The sequence below is a fragment of the Thermobia domestica genome, chromosome 8 (assembly GCF_964235325.1).
Source record: "Thermobia domestica chromosome 8, izTheDome1.hap1.1, whole genome shotgun sequence".
Taxonomy (NCBI): domain Eukaryota; kingdom Metazoa; phylum Arthropoda; class Insecta; order Zygentoma; family Lepismatidae; genus Thermobia; species Thermobia domestica.
The window spans coordinates 222,765,696-222,783,108 of record NC_137461.1 but is presented as its reverse complement, the minus strand read 5'-3'; the positions used below and the strand labels follow the sequence as shown (position 1 = coordinate 222,783,108).

At 35.0% G+C, this 17,413-nt stretch overlaps 1 protein-coding gene across 1 annotated transcript in view; it reads right to left on the bottom strand.

Moving 5' to 3' along the window:
* RpLP0 (ribosomal protein LP0) overlaps window positions 1-17,413 on the bottom strand; it is a 56,395-nt gene that overhangs the window by 31,968 nt on the left and 7,014 nt on the right. Inside the window, exons 2-4 of the mRNA XM_081769449.1 lie at window positions 13,678-13,777; window positions 8,093-8,268; window positions 6,386-6,620 (exon numbers count right to left, since the gene is read on the bottom strand). Coding sequence (XP_081625575.1) covers window positions 6,386-6,620; window positions 8,093-8,268; window positions 13,678-13,731 — 465 coding nt within the window. The 5' untranslated portion in view covers window positions 13,732-13,777. The remainder of the gene's footprint in view (window positions 1-6,385; window positions 6,621-8,092; window positions 8,269-13,677; window positions 13,778-17,413) is intronic.

Genomic DNA, 17,413 nt, shown 5'->3' with positions numbered 1-17,413 from the left:
AATTTTAAACCATAAGTTCTCTATCGGATTAAGGTTGGGAGACTGTCCTGGCCAGTTCATTCTATTCACAGTATGGTCCTTGAACCATTTCTGGACTACCTTTACACGGGGACAAGGGGCGTTATCGTCCTGAAAAATCCATGACTGATTCCCAAAAAGATCTCTTGCAGTTGGTAACAATTTATTTTGTAGTATTTCAATGTAATCCATGACTTTCACTGTTCCGCTAACGATGTGAAGTCTTCCAACACCACGAGAAGACATGCAACCCCATACCATCACTTTTGTCGGGTACTTTACTGTGGGCTTCAGACACTGAGGGCTGAATTCCTCATGAGTGCGTCGTCTTACTTAAGCACTAATTTGATTACCAGAAATACAAAACTGACTCTCGTCACTAAATATGACTTTTCCCAGTCTTTAATAGTCCATAATGAATGTTCCCTTGCCCACGCCAATCGCCTCTTGCGTTGAAATTCAGTCAGTAATGGTTTTGGGCACGCTTTACAGACTCGTAACCCAATTTCCAACAGTCTTCCTCTAACAGTTCTTGGGCACACACTCACATTTGATGTCAAAGTCCATTGTTTCAAAATTTGCGTTGAATTAAGCTTTCTGTTTAAAGTGAAATCCTTTGCAATAACCTGTCTTCACGTAAAGATGTTTTTCTTGGTCGTCCTGATCGCCCCCTGTCCGCAATAGAATTTGTTTCAGAAAATCTTTTCAAAGTTCTCACGACAGTAGAATGGCCACATGGTACTTTAGCAGCAATTTGGCGCATAGAATAACCTTCTTCCTTCAAATGTATTATTTTGTACCTTTTATTCTGAGGCAGATATGAAAACTTAGCCATAATGCCAATATTTTTCACAAATGTACTTCAAATTGCTTTCAATACACTATTCAATACACTACTAAACCAAGTTTCACCTTCTCCTTTCAACCCTTTATCGCTACTGCTCTCTGATTGGTTGAAATAAAAGCATTTCATTAGTTGAAAACACACACACTCATTCTTACAGTGACCTTGTGCTTTCTTGTCAAGGTTTTTTCACCGTATCAATGAAACTATTTACTTTAGATGAAATCTACAGATAGATTTGAAATCAGCATGAAAAAATACATTAAAATCAATAACAATATTTAAGATAGTGCAATAAATTTCATAACGAAAAATGAAGTCAAACACAAAAATTAGGCACAAAAATGAGTGTGTTCAGGACTTTTTGCCACCACTGTATATATATATATATATATGTGCTGTCAGTGAAATGATATGCAAACCGAAACAGACAATGGATATACGGTAGATGTCTTAATTGAGAATTATATGGAAATTCTGGAAGAAGAGGAATATGGCATTAAGCTGGAAGAAAAGTGTAAGCTGCAGATATCAAGATGTTGTCAACTGCAGCGATTTGCCCTACGCTGAAATTACACTTGTATGCTTAGTGTGGTTCCTTAGGCTAAAGTGTGTGGAAAGTCGAGCAGTCAAGCAGTAACCCCTCCTTTACTACTACTACTACTACTACTAAAAAAAAAAAGTGTGCGCTTTTTTTCTCTGTCCGTTCAATGTAAGTTTCGCGTGTATTAATTCGTAGCACTGCACCTACGGGAAAATATACTGTAGTGCTCCACTACGTGCGTTACAACAGTTAATTCTATGGCTTGATGTGCAATCCGCAGGTCATTTTAATGTTATGAAAGTTTGTTTTAAAACAGTTGAGAAATTTATATTGTTTAATTAATTTTATCAGTAGTAAACAGATTATATATCTGTACTTAAGTTCATTTCAAAACAACATTATAAATAGACCATGAACACTCTTTAAGAAACTTATTCTCGGAAATAAAAAAAAAAGAAAAAAAAAGAAAAAAAAAAGAAAACATATTCTGTTATTCAAATAAATACGTTTTATATTCTGCAATTATTAAACTTTAACGGAATTTATAAAATTTGTGCAGATAAAGAATCGCAATAAAACAAACGATTGAGGAAATTCTATTCTTCAGTGTGGATTGAAGCAGCTAGCATTGCCCAAGTAAGAAATGAGTGTTTTATAGTAGAAAATATGCCAAACACAATGATAGCTTAAATTTGTTTTAGGCTTGAGGGTCCCATTCTCTCAACACCACCGAAGCCTTCAGACATGATATAATCTTCATATGGATGCTGCTGTCAAAATTATCAGTACTAAACATGCAATAATAGTTGATAAAATTCCCGTACTTCAATAAGTATTGCAGTATGTATTCTAAAATGATGGTAAGTTTTCTGATTATTACTGAATACGTCTTTCTTTTATCTGGATCTTTTGCAATGTATATCAGGTCAAGAAATATTGGATGTGCTGCGGTGATTCATGGGTATCGAAGCGAATATATATATATCTACGAGGAATTTCATAGTTATTCTGCAGATTTTCTTGAGGCTATCTAAATAGAACACAAGTGTCTTCTTCGAATTTTAAAAATTTATTAAAGGTGAAGTTAAATATTACACAGTAAATATGAAATACGAATGAATTACTTTGATATGACCGCAGAGGCATATCGCATCTTGTATGAATAGTAGATATTTATTGTATTTTGTGTTTCGTGGAGATAGTCATGCCTATTAACTTAGGGAGAATAGGAACTGATTTACTAACTATGTGTATATTATTGTTCTACCATCGTATTTTTGTTCGCTATCGACTTTAATAGCCCACTTGGATCAACAATGATAAACTTATAATCACTCATCATCGAACTTCTGTTACTAACACGGCCAACACGTATCCCATCATTTTCAACGAAAAACTTTTTGGGGTAAAAACAAACTTTGTCCCAGGGTCCCCCGCAGGGTCCCGAACAGGGTCCAATTCAAAATTTCCAAATGGCAAGGGGGGTTACGTGGCACATCATTTGAAAGCTGTTGTAAAATGAAAGAAAATGCAGCAAGTCTCGACTCTCTCCAACAACCCTGTGCAAAATGGCGACGAGTCAAAATGTAAACAAAAACTTCATTGAAAAGACCATAGTCACTCCTGTAAATCGGAAACAGTTAGACAAATGTGAAAACTGGAATGGGAGTGTGGCATTATTTTCAAAGTACAACGATTTAAGTGAAAACGTCTTGTCCCTGGGTCCCCACATGATCCCAGGTGGGCTCCAACTAAAAAGTTTCAAATGGCAAGAGAGGTAGGACATCCTTTGAAAGTTCTTGTTAAGTGAAAGAAGATGGAGCACGTCTCGACTTTCTACGACAACCCTGTCCAAAATTGCAAAGGGTCAAAATGTAAGCAAAAGCTTAATTGAAAATCTATGGCCACCTTGAACCCAAGATGGCCGCTTAAAACCTATATAGAAAGGGTAAGCATAGCAAACTGTTTACATTTTGCTTTAATTTGTAAATAAATTAAGCTTTTGTTTACATTTTGACCCGCCGCAATTTTGGACAGGGTTGTCGTAGGAAGTCAAGACTTGCTCCATCTACTTTCATTTAACAAGATCTTCCAAACGATGAGCTTCTTAACCTCTCTTGCCATTTGAAACTTTTAGTTAGACCCCACCTGGGACCCTGTGGGGACCTTGGGACAAGACGCTTTAATTTAAATTGTTGTACCTTGAAAATAATGCCACACTCCCTTTCCTATTTTCACATTTGTCTCACCGTTTCCGATTTATAGGGACGTTTCCATGGGCTTTTCAATTAAGTTCTTGTTTACATTTAGACCCTCCGCCATTTTGGACAGGATTGTCGTAGAGAGTCGAGACTTACTGCATTTTCTTTCATTTTACAACAGCTTTCAAAGGATGTGCTACTTAATCTCCCTTGCCATTAAAAAAAAATTGAGTTTGACCCCGTCTGGGACCCTGCGAGGACGCTGGGGCAAACTATTTTATCCGAATAAGTGTGTCCTTGAAAATGAAGGGATACGTATTGTCCGAGTTTTCCATTTACCCAACCGTTTCCGAACAAATGACTCGGTTAAAACTATTCTGCCAGCTTTGTAGCTTTTGTATTACAAAATATGTTGTAACTCACGACATTCCACCCGGTGGCACGTATAACTTTGGGATTCATCTAGTTATAACATATCAAATGCAAACACAATTGTCTCGTTCGGATCTCAGCGGAGCCACTGCGTGACCCTTCCTTGTAAGAATAATATCTACCATCCTACTTCAACTACTGCTGCTGATGTTGTTATGTATCATGTTATGAAATCTAACCTCACATAATCTACCTTTTTATTTTTTTCTACTAATATTCATAAATTAAATAAGAAGTATGGAAATTTTATACAAATTGATTCATCATAGAAGATACATACTGAAGTTGTCCATAGCCAAGAATTACATCAGAAATCCTTGATTATTGTCTTTCGTTTTCTTTTGTATCTGTTTCTTGTATTAATATTAGTCTGGTGATAATATAACATCAATTCTATTCTAAATTTTGATTATTGTCTATTGAGATCTTTATTAATAATTTGTCAATAACGTGTCATGCTGCCTTCTGGATGTTGGCTCCAGTATGTCGTCTTTAAGTCCCAATCCGACGTGTCACACTCGATATCAACGAATCAGGAATGAAATAATCTACAGATGCGTGTTCTTACGATCCCTGTCAAATAGAAGTTTTCCGTTGCGCAATACTAGATATTTCGAAAGACAGGAGCTACATACAGTGTGATGAACAGTGCTATTACAATACAAACGTACTCAAAATAATGGGAAAAGTGAAAAAATGCAACTTACGTGCTGAATATGGCATGTTACTACCAACAGCACTGCTTTGACGTGGAATGGGGACATAAAAATTATGGATGATTTTCAGAGGAATATTGTATCATTCCTCAAAACGAGGAACATTTAGTTTCATCATCGAGAATGTGGAGAATATTTGCTCCAGAACACACCACAAGTTCAATTCTGTTTATGTAGTTTATCCCCGTGTTAATGAAACCACGCTTCAACAAGTACAGTAATTCTGGCATTGCGAATTGTCATCTTGGAAACAATGAGTTGTTGGATGAAAGTAACATCTAGATCATAGGATGTAAACAGTCACTTAAAATATCCCCAAAATTTCTGGCACAACTGAGTTTGATAAGTTGTATCACCAGACCCACGGAACACCACAAAATTGTGGCTCATAAAAAAACTCATCGGACCATATTACGGATTTTAAAGAATCGGTAGTGATCAGTGATTTGGCAATTGTAAGCCGACCAAGGATGTTGCAGTTATGCAAATTGCATCAGAGTATGGTCGTTGCAATACGCTGTTCCACGCACTACTCGAGTTCCACAGTCACATTTACTGCATTTACACTACAGTCTTTAAAACTATCACTGAACTTCTGTTCCACACGTTTCGCTGATGTTTTGTCATTATTTCTGTAGACTGCCGTCACCTTGGAACAATGTTTCTCGCAACACATTTAATATGGTGGCCACCTCCGACCTACTTGCCAACGAACCGTGCACGTACAATTTGGCTTCTCTGAAACCCCAAAATCTCCCACTCTGCATCACCACCGTCAACATAGCCCTCCGTTCCACTCTGACGTATTACAGAGGACAACCTAAAACACCAGTAACAAAGGCCCGAGCTACGCACGAACCTGTTTTACAGCTTCCATGCTGTACACTAAGGATGCTGTCATTAGTTTGATAACCATTTAATTGAATGATATTCCTTTGAAATTAGAAAGTTACAACTCATTAGCATCTAGGACTAAATCTGAAGGATCTTAAAGATGTTGCAGCAAATGTACATATATAACGTCCTCTTAGGTGAGTAAACTGAGGACTTGTAAAATGAAATTGAGCCGTATTTCAAAACATAACTAGCTACATTTCTGGCATTTTACTATTTTTGTGTAATAATAAAAAGAAAAGTCTTGTGAATATGGAGGTATACTCTACTACTACATAGCACTGAGCGAGCATTTACTACAACCAATTATGCATAAAATCCTACTCCTAAAAAGATTGGTAACTAATGCCATTCTTCAATCACAAACAATGACTTACAATTTTACCTAATAAAACTTATGACTTTTACCACTTTTAGGGGAAAGGGTCGGGAGTGAGAAATCGATATTCATGCAAAAGTAACTGGAAGAATAAGTTTAAAGGGATGACATGTTTTAGCCTGTTCTTTTAATCTTGCAGTAATGAGCAACGTTGTTACTCGAGACAAGGACATATAGCCTCGTTGCTGACGTTCCCATTAATCCCCCCTACTCATAAAGTTCATATATTATAACTCAACATCAAAGCGAACTGCTTTCAACGATCAACAGTAAATTCTACTTCAATTAAAACTGATTCCTCTTAAAATGATTTCGTAACAACATACAAAAGTCCAAATACGTTGAATTATTACTTACAATAATTTCAATCGTTCCCTTGGAGATTTTCGTTGGGATGGACAATGCCTGGAAGAACGACGTCTTCTCTGGTCCCAACCCTGTGTTTTGTGCTGGAATTATTACAGGACATGGTGCAATAGCACCAGCTCTAGCTGGAGCACGCACTTTGTTCTCCAGAAGCTTGTCGCGAACTTCCACTAAGTCTCCGCGTGTAAATACAAATCCTACGTTTCCTCGAATATGAGGAAGCAACCTGTAAAACAGAAAAACAAAAAATAATAATTATAATACACTTGTCAAAATGAAACAATACTGAACATGAAAATTCGAATGAACACTAATTTAAAATAGTTCAGCATAAATGCACGAGGAATGAAATAAAAACAATATATTTAAGAAGATTGCACTCTCATCTATCGTTAATTTAAAAATTTTCAATTAATATCCAAGAGAACGGCCAAATACATACCAATCTACACTTGTTAAGATGAATTGATATGGTGGTTCAATTTAAGTTTATATTGTACTTTCACGTCTCATATAGCTTGTCTGAAAAGAGGCGCTAAACTCTTCGTAAATACTTTGTGCACGGACTATTTTATTTGATATAACAATACAGGGCCAAACATTGTGAAAGGCATATCATCAATGACATCTACTTCACGTATTGGAGCCCCATAAACACTGAAAATAGCTCAATATTATTAATTTACGGATATGATTTGATAAATATTTACGTAATTAGTATTTTTTTTTACTCACAATAAAAAGTACTTTATGTTGGTTATTCTGAATGTTTTAACACAAACACGGTCAGAAAAAAAAAATAATAATGTGAAATAGGGATGGAAGGAAAATCAGTTCAACATTAAAACTGAAAATTTAGAAAACAATTGTAGATTTTCCTAGTTTTTTTTTTTTTTTTTTTTTTCATTCCATGAGTTTCCAATCGTGTTCTGTTGTTTATTATGCACGCTAAAAATTTCCGGCTGTTCATCTATTACAACGGCCGTCCTAGTCAAAAAGACAGTGTGTGGTAAAAAGTTTTTAAAAAATCATGATTTTCTGTTTAGCTATAATATGCAACCTTAGTTTACGGCAAAGCTTATACCTGAAAACGTCGCCATATTAAGAATGCGGTTTTCACCTTTTGTTGGTAAATGCACGATGATCGTATGATTTGCCTGATGCCAATCACTTAATTTCGGCAAAACTTGTAGATACGACTTTCTGCCTTGAGACTGCCATCTTCGTATATTGTGTTCATTATTTGGGACAAAGACGTCTCTTTAAGACAATTTATATATTTACATTGCATTTTAAGATTATCTTTGAAATACTTTAGTCAATCGTACGTTTCTGCCTTTCTGGACATGATCGTATACACGTGGTACATTTAAAAAAGGCTTTCCAATACGCGGCTGTAGCTTTACACTTTGCAAAGGATGAATATTTTGAATACGGAAACTGTGAAATTTCCTTTAACTCAATCGTGAAAGTACCTTTAAAATTTCATATGTTCCACTACAAAACTTAAAACTATTAATCCCACAGTGATTGACTCACAAAATCTCTGACTCACAGTGTCGTATGTAATTACTTCCAGGAGCAAGAAATTCAAGCACAATCCCCAAAATTTTCCGAATGCTATACATTAAGAAAAAAAGAAAAATTAATTAAAAAAAAAAAAAAAAGTAATCATAGTATTACAATGACAGCACTTACTTCTCTAGGGCTGGATTTCTTTCCAAATGACCTCTGATAGCTTTCCTCATCATAGTGTTCTTTCCCATAAGAACTACTGCTGTACCTCGCAGACTCATCCTGATCTGTTGCATTTGTTTCGAGCCAACGTTGTCTGCACCCACTATGAAACATTTTGGATAATCATCCAACAATTGCTGAAATATGTGGAAAATGACAATATAAAATATATCTTATTGAATCTTATTCTATTACATCGACATTCGTAAAGGCTTTTCAACAAAATTTATTAATGTAGTCTCATTTTGGAAAAATCTGCACTTGCTCATAATATATATATATTACTTAAAACGTTAACATTTTAATTTCTGTACTTGTATGTTAATGTATAATAAGTAAAATTAACCCTTAAACGGCCAACGTGAGTCCAATGGACTCATCGCGTATAATTTTGATCCAGCTGCAATTTATTTCTTGCTCAATAGATGTCTGTTTATAAATATGCTATCGGTAGATAATGTAAAGTGTGAATACATTTTGGAATTGAAAAAATATACATTAGGGTAGGTTTTAAAAATATATTTCTAATTTCGTAACACAAAAGGCCAACATGAGTCCAATGGTCTCATTACTAAATTGCTTCATATATTTGGGTTCCCAGTGGTAATATAATTAATTGTCTTAAAATTATTAATTATATGTTACATTTGTATCAGTTGATTTTTGTTGTGGTAGAGGTTGTGAAACTGTTAGTGTATGTTAGTGCTAATGGAAGTGCAGAAATGGACGCTTCTTCAAATATTGTACAAGTTAATCGCCAGTTGTTGGGGATGAAAACGAAGACATTATGAGCAATGAAATTGAAGATAGCGAAATGATTGGGAAGTGAAGCATTAGAAGTTTCTGATACGATTATTAATTCTGAGATTGGAGATGTTGAAAATCGGTGCCAAAGTAATGAAAAGATTTTGTATGAAAAGGACGGAACCGCATGATATTCTGAACCTCCTTGACCACAGAAGACGAAATCTCAGAACATCATCAGGTAGGAGTAAATAAGTTTCCTTTTACCAAATAAAATAAAATAACCTTAAAAGCCCTGTTATTATTTATTCAAGACGATGTGTGAAGACTATCGTTCGGTATACCCATGAAGAATCCCATCGATGAGAGAGAATTGAAGTATTTACTTGAACCTTTGTATACTAGTGGTCAACTGAAAGCCAAAGATCTGAACATATAACTGCTATGGGACAAGAAGTATGGACCACCAATATTTTGCGGTGCGATGAGTAAAAACAGGTTTAAGTATTTGCCCATATTTATCCAATTTGATGACAAAACAACAAGAAGTGTCAGAAGAAATAAAGAACTGGCGTCAATACGTGACGTTTGTGAAAGAATGAACCAATGCTTGAAAAGCCACTATGACCCTGGAGAAATTTTGAATGTTGACAAACAGCTTGTTCCATTCGCAGGTAGATGTCTATTTACGCAATGTATGCCGTTGAAACAAGGTAATTGTGGGATGAACGTATGCAGAATAACATATTCCAAAACACACTATCTCTTTATATGGTATACCTTTCGTTAGGAAAGAAAATAACAACCAAAAACTTGGGACAAAATGTGCCTTGCATTTTGGCGGTCTTACTCTGAGAGTAAAAAAATATCACCTGTGATAATTATTTCACACATTTTGATCTCGCCAACACATTGGGAATAGAGGAAAACAAAAGACGTTCTTTCCACCCGAATTCCTACCAAACTGAAGGAAGGAATAGACCAATTGGCCCATGAATATTCATGGCAAAGAATATGCTTGATGTAAGCACTGTTGCAGCCTATTCGTCTGGAGTGCATTACATTCTAATAGGAAAACTTTCAGAAAGGGTATTCTTACTGCAATAGCAGAAAGTCTCATCCAGCCCATATTTGCAATAGATGTGCTGTAGGTCTTGACAAATCAATCTAGTCTGTGGTTACCGATTTCAAAACTAGTGATATAGGCTAATTCATGTTACCAAGATAAGATTGGAGAAAGAAAAATGAAAATATATTTTACTTGTGTGATGCGCGAAAAGGACAACTGCAAAGGCAATCATGCAGGACCTGCCAAAAGCGCGCCTTCTGAATTTTCGATTGTTCTTACATACTGCAAAAAATGTAAATCAACAAACAAGTAAAACGAAGTTCCTTCAGTAGTTCCAGGAAATTACGAGAACATTCCAAGCCAACAAATGAAGAGCTCAATTCCAAAAGAGCCTAAGTCAAGAAAGTAAGCTTTCCAGGAGACGATATTTTGTGTGCTTTCCCTAATTCTATTTCCGTGAAAGAAAAGTAATCTACGTAAAAGAAAATTTTAATTATCTACGTTTCGTAAGATAACTGTGAAATTATCATCTATAGAAAGTTATACAAGTGTTTGTAGGCATGAGTCACAAAATAACTTCAGAGAATGTTGATTAAGGACATTTTGGACAATAACTCAGTTTTCTTTTGCCTAAAACTAATTTGATTTATGTAGTTTTGGCATGAAAGCCTGCTCAATATACGAAGATGCTAAAATGGAACTTAATAGAACCAGTATCTCAAAATTGACGAAAATTGACTTAGGCTTTACTGGAGTCCACCCCTTCAATTGCATTACTTGTATTGTTTCTAATAACTTACAGTACTTTAAAAAACGTTTCTTGAAAATCTAGTAGTTAGCAAAAATTGTTTCTACTAAAATTTATAATTACACTACCTTTTAAACAATACAAGAAAATAATTTTAATTTCCACGTAAATTTTACATCAAATGGCAAGTTGTTATACTTGCATGTTCCGTCGGAAAAACTTAAAAATATTATACAAAATTACACTCAATAACACAATATCAACAGTGTGAGTCCATCGCACTCACCTTGGCTCTTTATGTTAGGAAAATAGGTTGGCCGTTGTAGGGTTAAATATTTACTTGAGGAAGCCTTCTTTCATTGATAGCATAAATTTTCGGTAACTCTTGACTGTTAACCTTTTATGACGGACGAAAATTCGACCAAAAATGTCTCTCTTAAGAAATCCCGGCCACGAGTTACACAAATTTGGGTTATCAAGTACAAGACATCGCTCTCAGGTAATATTTTATTTTACTTATTCTTATACGTAGATATATTTCTTATTACTGAAGCTAGCCACCGAATTCGCTTGGAACCTCTCAGGTTTTGATGGTATGGTATTCACATGCTGATACCGTTAACTTCACCTCTAATTTCGGACACACAGTCCCAAATTGAATATATAATCAAACAGTAATATTTTTACTTAAGAAATCTTTCAGATCATCATCGTGTTTCGGAAGATCAAAAAATCTATCGAGAAAAGAAGTCTTAAGAATGAGTCATCTAAAAATGCAGGAGGCAATAGTATTGCTTTGTATGTGTTATGCGCAAGTTCGAAGGTTTCAAATTCTAAAATCTATTTTTCTCAAGTACTGTGAGCAGATGGAAGAATGTAGTTCAATCTTAAAACACAAGCACATTTCTTTGTAAATCTGTGATCCATAAAACAGTACGCCATCACTAGAAATGAAATGAAATGAAATCTTAAGTTGTACGTCCCATGGTTATGCTGGCTAGGCTAAAGGAGACGGTGATGATGAAATAATGAATAAAATGGTGAGATGAAGAAAGTAGGAGGAAACGATAGTTTTTCCTTACAGTGATCGATGCGACGGTTGCTCGTATTCAAAAGATTTTCTGCGGATTTTTAAGCGAAAATAAAAATAAGTAAATTAAAAAAGAAAGGTCTTCGACTATATAAAAGTGAAGCCTCTCAGCGCATAGGAGGTTCTATGACTATGGCTGTTGTTAAAACCGTTCGACTTGTTGAAATCCTATCCTATTGGGAACGGTCTGAATGATGACCAAAGACAGAGAATAAATGATTTCTCTGGAGTCTCAGTGATGGCGTTAGATTTTCTGATTTTATAAGGAAATAAGTGATTGCTAGAGCAAGGAATGAGTGATTTCCTTGGGTCTGAATGATGACCACGTTTGTTAACACTTAGCTAATCAGTGATAAGCATGAATGGTAGCTAAGAACTTTTTTTTTTAAACCTCAGAGGCAGAAAACTTTTTTTTCTTTTTTCTAAGCCAGAGCAGCCTGGGTGATTGTTTTCTCTTTAGAGAAAGAGAATCAGTCTTTGGGCTAAGTGATGTTCATTGACAACACGTAGTCTAACATATGTAGACAGAAAGTTGTAGTCAGGCTTTCCCGATAGAGGCAGGCGTCGGACAAAACTGTGAGGGAGTGACGGATCGGTGGAGTCTGACTAAATAAATTTGTAGGAGTCTGTTGGTCTGAGTGATGATCATCCGACTTAAGGAATAGGGCTCTGAAATGAAAGAGTTACGTTTTTGTTAATTATTTTACCTTAAGGAATTTGGTCGAATCACTTCCATTAAATTTATTCCTAAATAAATATTTATTTACCCTGATAAGACTAATTTTCATTTGAGAATAAGACAACCTATAATATTTTATGGTAATTTTTATAATTTCTTTGTGGTTTACTATGATTGGATTCCCTTAGAGAACCGAAACAGTCTAGAAGGAGCGAACCACAAAAACTCAAAATGACTGATTCTCAATTGTGCTGCCAGAAAGTATATATTAAAAAACTTGATTTTCCTGCTTTTTCAGTTCATTCTTGTGTGAGGAACAATTACTTTCTTTACCTAGAACTCAGAAATTAGGCAAACTGAATAACCAAAATAACATACAACTTTCATGCAATATTAGGTTTTAAATTATGTAATCCAAATAATACAAATGACAAATTTGGATGCTTAAATTGCCTTTGTTTTAAAAAAAACAAAAAATAAAAATACCCAGATGAAAAACGAATCACAAGTATTGTTATTGTAAAATCTGTCATTTCAAGAATAAAAAAATGTAATTGAATAAGATCGTCACAGAAACAATATTTATGTACAAAAAGATATTTAGTTTTCTTTTAAATGGCTAGTTACCTAACTCTTTTAATACATTTACATTTACACCATTAAAATTTGAATATAAGTTAGGTAGTTCTACATCCTTACAAGTTGTCAAGGGACTAGTGAAAGTTATTTCGAGAAGATTTTTTTTAACTTGTGACCAAGGAACGTTTTATGGTATGTTGTCACTCTACATGAATCTTGTAACTGTCATTAAAAAAAAACATGTAAACATAATCTTGAAAGGGATATACAACATGCTTTTCCATCTTGAGTTGAACCATGTGCAACTTTTTGGGTAGTCTTGCTTGCTACCTGCTATCGCCCTCCCGCTGACAAAGGGTAAACTAGTTTCGCCGCTTCCGAAACAACGGTTTCTTTTGAACAGGGAGGTGAAGTACGCCAAAATATAAGTTTTTAATGAGAAGATTCATTATTTGTCCACTAGAGTGCAGTGCTGCATAGGTGGAGATACCTCTCTTGCTTTCAGGAAGTTGTAACTAAACAAAAAGATGGGTTGCAATTTTTTTCTTTTCTTTTAAATGACAGCTACAAGATTCATGTAAAATGGAAACATGGTCTTACATATAAGTATACAATGTATCTGAAGCTGAATACTTACAATAAGTTTGGAAAAGAAATTAGCTTTCCACGTAGCTTTGTCCTCCCTACCCATCTTGTGTGTGTAGTAAGGATCTATCTAACAAGACAGTTTTAAGGACCTGAAAGAGAGAAAATTTAATTACGTTCACTGTAGGAAAAGCTTTGGCAGGGCTCATAGTGATCTGGTCTCTTCCAAATAGTTGTAAAGTGACTAAGAGTACATGAAAAAGTGGCCAAAATCTCATTAAATGTAACTTTAAACCTAGATGCCAAATTTGGGCATAAATTGAACTTTTTCCTTTCTTTCTTTTCAATCAAAATAGGGCCGGCTGGATCATAGCTGAAATACGTAATACTTTAACATGTTAAGATTAAAAATTATTTTACTTAAGTTCGTCAGCTAATAATTATAATAAAATGTATTCCTTGTGTTTACAGGTTCATTATTTTATCACACACTTTGCATGCTTTTGTATTTCAACTTTGATTTGGATGGGGTAAAGCCAAATTTCTATATTTTCATTATGTCCCATACGAAACTAACCATTAACTAGTAAAAAAAAAAAAAAAAAAAAAAAAAAAATATTGACTTGTTGCAAATTTAGTCTTGGCATCACCTCATTGGTAAACATAGGTGTGGCTTCTATCAACATTCCGCATACAATGAAAAGTAAACTGTAAACAGGTAATACATGTCATTCTCCTTTAACACACTAAGATCAAAGCAAATAATGTGGATTATGTTTTTACCCTTATTGTGAACTTTTAAAATAAATTACAAATCTTAACTAAGTTCAGTTGCATACAAAATGAAATAAAAGACAGTAACAAGAACGTATGCTAATAGATTTTCATATTTTCACATGAAGTTAGTCTTTCTTCATAAAAAGTGAGTTACTGATACGGGCAGGAGTTTTTAGCAAGTTGCGAAATCCCAAAAGTTTTCCTACAAAGCCAAGAGTTGGTTTTCCAACGAACTACGTCAGATTAAGTAACGAAATAGGTATTTTGAAGTCGCGACAAAATGCGATAACTGACATTTTGAGCGAAATGTGCCGCAAAACGCGACAAATTGCGAATTTTTTAAGACTTCAATTTTAGTTGTTAAAATACAGAAATAAAAAGTACAATTTTTCAAAGGGGAGAAAAATTTAAACTGAAATAACTTGTGCCTGTCAGCGATATGGCTTCCAATAACGAATACTGACTGCGAAAGTTTTTTTTTTTCTTTCTTTTTAATACAGCTTGGTAATCAATGATAGAAAGCTTCAAATGAAAGAAGGAAATGTTGAAACATGCAACATGCTGAACTTTTCATCAGAATAATAATTTGCAGACGAGACATACTAGAAGATACTGCACTAATGTATTGTATGTACGTGTTTTTACATGGACATGTTTTCGGTGTATAAATAATACAGTGAAACTTCCCTAAACCGGACAGCCGTGGGGAATCAAAAATTGTCCGCCATAGAGAGCTGTCAGTCTTAAATAATTTGTGGGTTAATTGCAGTCCGGGAATGTCTTTTTTTGAGACAATTTGCGTACCCGCGGGCAAAAGATACTACCCAAACGGCGGGCAACTGTCAATCACTTTTGTGTTTAAAACCGCTTGTGTGGGAGTGGAAAGCAAGTAAATGACATGAGAATGTTGCTAAACAGAGGCGCTTCGTCTGGGTAGCTGAGCAGATAGTTGAGGAGGCAAAATATCACAATACTTCCTTGGTGACACGTGTATGAATTACTAAAAATGTACTTTCACTGTACTTTTTAACTTGTGTCTAGAGAAAGTGTCCATAATACGGAGGTAAACAATACCCATAAAAGACAGAAAAGACTGTCCGTGTCCGCTTTAGAGAGGTTTGTCAATATGTCTTTTCCTATTACAGTGTTTGGGGATTACAAAATACGTCCGTTACGGGAGGTGTCCGTTATTAGAGGTTTCACTGTACAATGTGTGGTGTTTTGTGATGGCAATTGTGATGATAATGTGCTAGTGTATTTTAAGTTTTTGGACTTGTAAAAGAAAGAAGTAATTTGTTGTTAGTAATTGCATAAAGAATAACTTCATTGTCCTAAGTAGCATTATTGATTTATTGCTTATTACTTATATTGGGCTTACATCAGAATTTGTATAATTTATATTAGAGTTTGTGAAATAATTTACTTAGCGACAAAATGAGATTTTATATCCCAAAATGCGACAAAATACGAAATTTTTAATTTCAAATTGCGAAAATCTCCTGCCCCTAGTTATTAAGGATTTTTCTTATTCACCATTTTCTGCAAGTCATCGGCCCGTTTCTGTTCATCTTACAAATCTCTCCTTACTTTCTTCAATCCCTCCAACATACCCTACGCAAAGTGCACCTCAGTCACAGCTGCACATGGCAGCAAGTACTGAAGTTCTCAGAAGAGTAGTAAGTAACAAGTTTCTGCCTTTTGCCATTTATTTTCATGATTTTTTTTTTTTTTTTTTTTTTTTTTAGAAAACTGCCAATGCAAAACATAAACAAAGTTACTTTACTCCCCAAAAAAGTAACTTTTATTTCAAAAAGTGACTCGATATGAGCCCTGCATTGGTATTCAACAGCATTAAATTACACTATTTATACGTAATTGTTTAATAATATAAAATAAAGCTAACTTTTGATTATTCTGGTACGTATTGTTTCTTAATTCACAGTTTTAAAAATGTCATGGAACAACTAACATGGAAAGTACATTAAAAAGTTTACAACGTATTCAAAGCAACTGACTACTATCGCAATTTTGAAATCAGAATATACATAAAGCCTGATAGTTCTGCTTTTAGAGATTATTCTTGTGTGAAGTAAAATTATCTTCTTTATCTCCAAGTTAAAAATTAGCTAATAACCAAAATGACAAGGACACAGATAATAATCACATACATAGCATTTTTTAAAATCAAGTTGCTGGCTGTATTACATTTTGTTTCTTCTTTCTTCCATTAAAGAGTACGAGTAAGCGTAGGCATAAGATATTGGGAGTGCGTGCGTTACACTGCAACGGTATTTTTTGCATCCCTCAATGTCTACAATTCAGTAACAAGTCTGCCATTAAAACACATAATAAGATAGAAAACATACACAAACTAATAAAAGCACTAAGAAAAATCAGTAACAGTACGCTATTAATCTTTTAACGGAGCTACGCGGCAAGGCTAAAGAGAGGCTAAAGTTAGTATGAAAGAAAAATTAAATACTTGTTGGGATTGTCCATTGAACTGGAAACGAAAAATGAGTCAAACGCTACGAAATCACAATACGGGTAGGACATGAGAGGACGAACGGCTCAGACGTGAGCGAGCAGTTGAAACCTCCATCGCTCCGCTCCTAATTAACCTCGACAGATGATGTAGGCGTATTACCTCTTCAGGAAGTATTAAACTTTCCAACGATGTGCATTTTGTCTACCTCATGGGCCCATCAATGGAAGGGTAGGGAGAAAATTTGGATTTTTTGGTTCCCCTCTCCCTCAGCATTTGGGGAAGGGAAACTCTCTTCCCAAAGGAGCTACAAGCATAAAATAAACACTAACTAATGATACCCTGTGTATGGTCATTCTTGCGCACAACAGTGTTGCCAACTTCGAGGAAATGTTTTTAATTTTTTTCTTCTTTTACGGTCTGGGCACGGGGGAAGGGGGGGGGGGACAAAAGTTACCTCGTTGGAATCTGTGTTCCACAAACATTCCAACGAGGTATGGCTTATATCTCTGTGCGAATTAGGGGC